We start from the raw sequence: 8,065 nt of genomic DNA on the forward strand, positions 1-8,065 counted from the left end.
CTCGTTCACGAGGGCTCTGTTCATTACTGTCTAAAGTAAAAGCCCCGACTCTGCCCAGCCTTGTCTTCCCAGAACTTCAAATGGCAATCGCCTCCTGTGGAGAGGTTCAGAATCGACCTGTGACATAGACAGGAACAGCCTGAGGCTTCTTTGACATACTTTTGAACAAATCTCAAGTAATGGGCAATAACAAAATTTATGGCCTGTATGGCTAGTAACAGAGAACTAAATGAAAAATAGTTTTCACAATGATAGGAACTAAAACTCCAGTCATATTTTAAAGAGCTATTAAAATGTAGTTTCTAGTGCCTTAAAAGTGGCCTTAGCTCTTTGCGGGAGGAAAGGATGTTTATCAGTTCAATATAAACTTTGCTAAGAGATATGTGTGTGTAAAATTAATTCGTATAATACTATATGTGTAAAACATTATTGACTCAAGATTCATATTTGTCGTATATTGAAAAATCACATATAATACAAAGGGTTTAGGCTAAACTTGACCGCTGTAGGTATAGAATCCTCCTTAGCAAATTATAATGACTCCAGTCTTTTGGTTCATTAAAATAAATCTATGACCAAAATAACATTTTTCAGATGCAATATAGACAATATTATTTTGCAGTTCTATCCTCACTAACTTTATCCTATTACCATGCTAGTATAGAGGCATTTGGACTAAACAACTAATCTATAAAATCTGGTCCAACCCTAAGGTTTTTTGTTTTATTATACCAAAATTATACAAATGCTAAAACATTTTATTATCCTCTGACTTACTTTGCATCTTTTTTGGCTATGAAACACATGATTACAATATGACATTAACATGTAACTCAAAATATTTAAAATGCTACTTTTTTCCATTATTCTGGTTCGGACAGAATATTTTTTTAAAGTTCAATAACTTACCATGCTCAAAATCCTACATGGTTTTGTAATGTTAATTTTTATTTCCTTTTCCTGTGATTTATTCATGATGTTTCATGAATGCTGCCCAAATTCGGTTTATTTGGTTCAAGATGCTGCAGCGGGAAGTAGGTCACTGACTGGGGGATACAACAGATCTGGCCTCTAGTGCTGGCTCCAGGTAGCTTTGTGGCCTTGGGAAGATATCTGATATCTCTGGGCTTCATTTCTCTCATATTTAAAAGGCAGGGGCTGGACAGCTGATCTCCGAGGTTCCTTCCGGCTCCACTTTCTATGACTTGCAGTTTGGTTGCCATGAAGTCAGCAGAGGGAGCACTTTTTCTACATCTCATAAATTTTGACTATTATTTCAACACCTTTCAAAAATCAAGGGGTTTGTGAAGAACATTATTGAAACTAAATACTGACAATCTTTTGCACAGTTGGTATCAAATCACACATTTGATTATAAACTTGAGAGAAGTCTAGAAATAATTATTTCTGTTCCTTGAATTCCATGATAAAGTCCCACAAGAGAATTATTTTATAAAGGTTAAGAAGCTAAAATATACCGAGAAATTAACCACCCCTAAGTGATAGAATATTTATACGGGATCCAGTGAAAGAGAAGCACCAGACCACACAACAGAGGCTACCTGGTGTCAAAGATGAAAAGCAAAACATCCGTCAGTCATAAAAACATTAGCAAACTGGGTCTAACGTACACCATGGAAGTGACTGGTAGGTTTTCCTTTTGCACTTTTCATGTAGATACATTGGGAACAAGCAAGTAGACACAGCCAGAGCCTGGAGGCTTGCAAGAGATTACAAATGTGTGATATCAAGCCAGTGACAAATAAAGTTGTGTATCTGAGAACCTAAATGACTTTTATCCCTATATTCATAGATTATCTTAAAACTATCCAAGCATCCATTATGTCTTTTTAATTATTAGACAATCTCATAGCATACGTATATTAAAGTTTTTATTCCTTAGTAAGAATTTTAAAATCACAAAATAGCGTGGCAATATTTATTTTAGGTAATAGAATTTGTGGAGTGCTGAAAATACTAGAATATAAAGATAATTTCTAGTTTATCTTCACATACTAAACTTTTCTAAACCAGCTGGTTTCTTGCAGACAGTGTTTATTTATTTTTTTTAATAATTTAAGACAGCATAAGCTTGTACCAAGCATAAGCATTGTAACAAAAGTGCAACTTTTCAGCAAATCCTCCCCCAAAGATATTTTAACTCAAAATATCATTAGCACATATTTTCTCCCTACAAAAATAGCATGTCAGACATCATTAATTGGATGTTATTAACAACTATGTACATAAGAGCCACCTTGTAGGCTAAGAGTTTAACGTTGTTTAAACACAGCGTTTGAGGCAAACAGTAGCAACAGCAGCAGCAAATGCACCAAACTGACTAAAAGACCCAGATATTTTCTTCACTCATAGTCAGACTGTTGTGTCTCACCCCTTACATAACATTCAAGTGAGATTTCTCACAGTGCTACCTTGGCAACAAACTAAAAATATCTAGACAAGGTCTTGGTTTAAGCCTTATTAAAAAAGCTTTCTTTGTGATTATCTGGTATCTGGTTTGGTCTCCAGAAAATACATAGACTTGGAGATAGGAAGGCCTCACAGGGCTTCATTCCACATCTTTACAGCATTTCCAACCCAAACGGACCAGTTTAATGCTTTCCTCCTCCACTCTTGTGAATTAACAGAATACAGGATAAATCAGTTCGGACTTGTTTTCTTTTCTTTTTTTTTCTTTAAAGTTCAGTGCACATTCTTTTTTTTTGTTTTTTAACACCAAGATGATACAAACTTAGAAACATGATGGATTAAATAATGACAGGGTGAAAATAGATGCACTCAATTTCATATATATATATATGAAATTAAGATGAGTTAATTCATTCATGGTCAATTTCTCAATAAAGTGCTAGCAAATGTACTGAGAATGACTCTGGCCTTCCTCATCCATCTCCTTCCCTGACTTAGTTCTGACGTTGGCCCAACTCCGCATCTCTTTAAACAAGCGCAAGTTACTAAGAGACACCATTCAAACCACTTCAGAATAGGCTGCAAAGTGAGCGACTGCATCCTCACCTCTTCCTCTTTGAAAAATATACGCCTTTTGAAAAGCTGAACATTATAAAATAGTGAAGACTAAGTTGAATTCTAAAAGGTCCTCCTTCTAGTTGTGGAAATCTTCCTAAAGCAAGCAGGACAGCTTTGAGACGCAGGCAGACAGCCGCTACCTGCGGTTCCACGTCAGCTCCGCCGCCACCTTTCCCTTACCCTGGTTCAGCGAGCTCACTCGCAGAGCAGACCCTTCTCACTTCCTCGAGAATTCGGTTCTATATTTTATATTTTAAAAGACAATGGAACGTGGCCTAAAAGAAGGCAAAACTTACTATGGTGAGCTCTTTAAAGAAAAAAGAATACCTATGAGGTTCTTTTACAACTGGTGGGAGAAGAAAGGGATGTTAGTGTGTGGAGGTTGGTGGGCGGTGAGGGATGAGCAAAACAGGAACTCCAAACGTACACAAAACACCTGTGGTTTTTTTTGCTTGTTTTGTTTTGTTTTCTTTTAAGCCCGTCGTGCATCTCTTACATTTCCTCCCTTGAAAACGTTAAGGGTGTTTTATTATGATTCCGCGTGAACCCGGGTCCCTTCTAAGGGGAGCAAGGATTCAGGGGGTTTCCTTTCCTGCCTGCGAGGGATCTTCCTGAGCGGAGCTCTCCGGGTTCCCCGGCTCGCAGCGGCCGGCGAAGGGCAGGTGGGTGCGGCCGTGCGGGGGTGGGGGGTGCAGCGCCCCAGGGGGCGCCACCTCGTGCGGCAGGAGGGTCGCGGCGGCGGCGGCGGCTGCCGCCTTCTCGGGAGGGGGCGACAACACGGAGGACAGGCAGGGGAAGGCGGCGGCGGCGGCGGCGGCAGCGGCGGCGGCGGCGGCGGCGGCCGGGGCGGGGATGCCGGGGTACAGCAGTGGGAACGGGGCGGCGGCCGCCGCCGGGTACAGGTACTTCTCCAGGCCGCTCTTGTCCAGGAAGGGCTGCACGTAGGCGGCGGCCGCCGAAGGCGAGAGGAAGTAGAAGGGCAGGCAGAAGGGGGCCGCGGCGGCCGCAGGCTGCGCGAAGGGCGCGCCGCCGCCTCCGCCGAACGCCACCAGCGAGCTGAGCAGGGCAGCGTCGGGTCTCAGCAGCGCGGCCGGGGCGGCCGGGTCGGGCCCCAGGAGCGCGGCCGCCGCCGCCGCCGCGCCGCCCCCCAGGCCGCCGCCGCTGCGGGAATCCAGCTTCATCCTCTTGGGCGCCGGCGAGTCCTCCCCGGGAGGCTCCTGCTTGATGGTGACGCGGCTCGCCCCCGCGCCTTTGCCCTTCTCGCGGTCCGGCCGGGCCTCGGCCTCGCCGCCGTAGCCGCTGTCGGTGTCCGTGTCGTTCTCGGCGGCGAGCTCGGCGCTGGGCTGAGTCCGCTGGATGACCGGCACGCAGTGGGCGAGGGGCTCCAGCTTCTGCCCGGCGCGCTCCAGGCAGGGGGCGGCCCCGGACCCGGCGGGGGCGGCGGCCGAGGGCACGCCGGTGCCTTTGCTCAGAGGAACCTGTTGAGTCAACAGCTGGGGGGTGGGCAAGAACTGAGTGGCCACGGCGTGCAAGTGGTTGATCAGCTGGACACACCGCGGCTCCCTGGGCGTCCAGCTCTCAAACCGGGCGAGGTATTGCAAGACTTCTTTGGCGCATGTTTGAAATCCCGAATGGAACGCATCCAAGTCGGACTGAATGGGCGATTTCAGAGATCGCTCCCCTAGGATGAGGAAGGGGTGAGGGGCGGGGGTGGGAAACAGAGGAATGGAGGCAAGAAGAAAAATACCGACGTTAAAACATCTGCTTATCACGTGGGCCCTGCATTGACTAAAGTGATCTCGGTTTTTCCTCCGTATTCGAGTGATATAAGCCACCGGTTGCCCAGAGGTGGGAGGAGTGGGGAGGGGGGGAGGCGCTCTACTCCCCGCTGAAAAACCGAAGTGGAGACGGCGCAGCCGCCACTTTAAATACAAATCTGACTCCTCTGAGTTCGGCTGAAAGCCTTTAGGATGCTTCGGGAAATGGGCACTTTCCAGTGAAGGGAAAGTGTAAGCAATTTAACAAATGAAAGTGAGCCCGTGGGCCCCAGGAAGGAGGTGGGGCTGGGGGAAGAGTCCTAACACTGCTCCTCTGTGGGCTGCCCGGCTTCCTCGGGGTGGGCCGGCCTCCCTCAACTGACTTACCATTCTGTAAAGCAATTATCTTCTGATGCTGCTGCTCTGTTAAGGCTGTTAAAGCTTTTAAGTGTTTCAAAGTTAATTCCAAGACCACCGCTTTCTCCAGGTGCCCCAGAGTCTGCAGTGCAAAAAAAAGAAGGGGGCACTTGGTGACTTAAAAACACACATTTGGCTTCACTGGCTCTCCAGTCAGCACAGCAACTTAAGCAAACACTTTGAAAGAAGTACTATTCCTATACTTCTTGAGCTTTCCACAATACAGGTTATAAATGATTTCTTGCCTTCAGTTGTGAACACCTACTCTTGAGTTTGCAGGAAACTCTACCCTATAGCACAGGTTGTAAGGAATCTGATATTTACATTTATTCTTATATCTCTGGGAGTAGTAAGTACCAGGCTATTAACACGCCCTTGGAGAGCGGCAAAGAATAAAAATCTGCATCTTACTGTCAACTTTAGATGTTCAGGCAGTAAGTCTTTCAGCTGAGCGATGCATTCATTAATTCGGTCTCTTCTTTTCTTTTCTATTAATCTGTGCGGTAATTTGTAGGTATCCTTAATATATGAGAGTCATGGAAGAGAGAAAACAATAAGCTAAACATTCATTTACTGGATATTACAATACCGCCGCCCCACCACCAAAAAAAAAAAAACAAAACACTATGTGAGAAACTATGCCCAAGACAACTCTTTCCTCTGGACTGTTCTGAAATGCAATTTAAATTCAGGTATGATGTTTAATCTCCCCTTGAGAGTATCCCGCAAACCACTTAAAATTCACAGTCGGGGAAGCTCAGGGGCTGGAATATATTTGCGGGCAGAGCTTCGCTGTGAAATCAATGGCCCTAATTAACTGTCCAGGCAGGTTATGGGGAACATCAGAAACTTACACTTACCTTGCTATCGTCTCGCTTCATGCTCCTTTTGGGTTTACACATATACAAAGAGGGATAATCCAGTCTGCAAAACAGAAATCAGCATCAGGCATCCATTCGGGGAGGGGCTCTGCCCTCGCCCGCTCCATACCACTTTCTGGAGAAGAAAAAAATCAAACTGAAGCCTAGACAGATATTCGCAAGGGTGCGTGCACCTTACCCTATAAAATCTCTATGTTCCAGTAACTGTCTCTCTTGCAAATGAGGAATTCCTTCGTCCATGTTCCACCGCTGTCCGTTTCCTCTGTTTCGATTTTTGGGGTTCTGTCCTATAATCTGTGGGACGGTAGCTTTGGGAGATCTTGGGGGGATCTGTACGTCTCCAGTCTCTCTCTCTCTCTCCCTCTTCAGTGCAGCGTTGAAAGTGTGAAGCGGTTGGTCCCCTCCTCCCACCGTGCTCGCTCTCTCGCACACACACGCACACACACGCACGCACACTCGCGCCGGCCCCACTGCGCTGGTAGTTTGCTCTCACTCCGGGCAGTGTTTGGCCACAGGGCACGCGCGTCGCCGGCCAGACCAGCACCCAGCTCACGTGCGGAACGTACCATCCGCGGTCCAGCCCGGAGGGGGGCGGGGGAGGAGGGGCCGGGCCGGGAGGGGGCGTCTGGAGAAAGCTGCGAGGGAGGGCAAACGGCGGGAGGGGGCGGGGACACCTGATCAGGGCCACCGGAAAGGAAAAACAACTTCAGCCAAGCTATTCATCTTCCCGAGGGCGGGGCTGTCCGCTGGGGGAGTGTGTGTGGGGAGGGGGGCGCCGGGGGGTGCAGGGCAGCCAGGGCTTCCTCGGCTCGGAAGTGCGACTCCCTCGATCCGTCCGTCATTGCGGTTCGGGAACGTGAACGTGGCTTTTTGCTTTTCCACCGACTGTGCTATTGGTTTGGACCAGAAAAAGGAAAGAGAAAGAGAATTCGCGGTGGGTCAACTTCAGTCCCAAAGGACAATTTGGAGACTTGTTTGCTCACCGATCGGTGGCCGGCGGGGACCCCTTAGCCCTGATTGGAGGTTGCCCCGAAAGGGGACAACTTGAAATCCGCTCCCTGAAGGATTTAAAATAAACGAATATGTAGCCAGTGGGTCAGAATGTCGCAATCCAAGTGTCTTTCGGCCACACAGTGTCCCTGGGCCACCCAAACTTCCCGCAGCAGTCGGAATTGCGGTGCCACTAATCACAGCCGCAGATGACGACGTTTGGGGCCTCAGGCGCTCCCCGAGGAACGCGGCAAGGAGGGAGGGGGAGAGCATGGGGTGGCACGAGAGGGGCTACCGCGGAAAGCGATGCAGCATTATCATTCGCTGGCTAAACTCCGCCGCGCCTCGGGTGGCGCTGCGTGCCTTCCCCGCCCCCTCCCCCCTCGTGTGATAAGCGACTCCGGGAGTGTGCAGAGCCCACGTTTACTACCGCTGGCACCTCCAAAGCCTCCCTCCTTAATCTTGTCTCAAACGGGTACCAGCACAGGGCCAGCAACGTGATCCGACCTGCAGCTGCTGCCACATCACTGCGCGGGGAACCCGTGCGCGCGCGCGCTCGCCCTGCAGCCGCGGCGCCCGGGCGCGGGGAAAGCACAGGCCGGCACCAGCCGGGCTACCTTTCCCCAGAGCCACCCCGGGAGCATGACTCACTGCTAGTGAGAGTTACCGGGAGGTGCCCGCAGTTGCGCACTGCCCCTGCCGCTTGGAACAGCGGACGGCAAGGGGCCTTGGAGGCCGCGGGGAAAGCGCGTCCTGCGGGACTCCCGGGTCTCCGGTCCCGCTGCCGCCGCTCGGGTCTGCCAGGGCGGGGATGGAGAGAATAGATATTAATCTCTCTATATACAGGTAGATAGACGGCAAACCAAATGTCTTTCCTTCCTGCATTCTCCCGGGTGATCCCCGAAACATTCTTTATTGCCAGTGGCGCGTGAACCAAGGGGAGAACTACGCCGAATGCACGCGCACCGGGGC

General features: G+C 49.0%; 1 protein-coding gene across 1 annotated transcript; it reads right to left on the minus strand.

Moving 5' to 3' along the window:
- Positions 1-2,038: 2,038 nt before the first annotated feature.
- BHLHE41 (basic helix-loop-helix family member e41) lies at positions 2,039-6,694 on the minus strand. The gene is made up of 5 exons (XM_059935501.1): positions 6,282-6,694; positions 6,083-6,146; positions 5,634-5,741; positions 5,193-5,304; positions 2,039-4,729 (listed from the first exon to the last, which is right to left on the minus strand). The coding sequence occupies exons 1-5, from the start codon at positions 6,341-6,343 to the stop codon at positions 3,624-3,626; spliced, it is 1,452 nt and encodes a 483-aa protein (XP_059791484.1). The 5' UTR covers positions 6,344-6,694; the 3' UTR covers positions 2,039-3,623.
- Between the last annotated feature and the right edge of the window lie 1,371 nt (positions 6,695-8,065).

This window comes from Balaenoptera ricei, chromosome 10 (assembly GCF_028023285.1).
Source record: "Balaenoptera ricei isolate mBalRic1 chromosome 10, mBalRic1.hap2, whole genome shotgun sequence".
Lineage (NCBI taxonomy): Eukaryota > Metazoa > Chordata > Mammalia > Artiodactyla > Balaenopteridae > Balaenoptera > Balaenoptera ricei.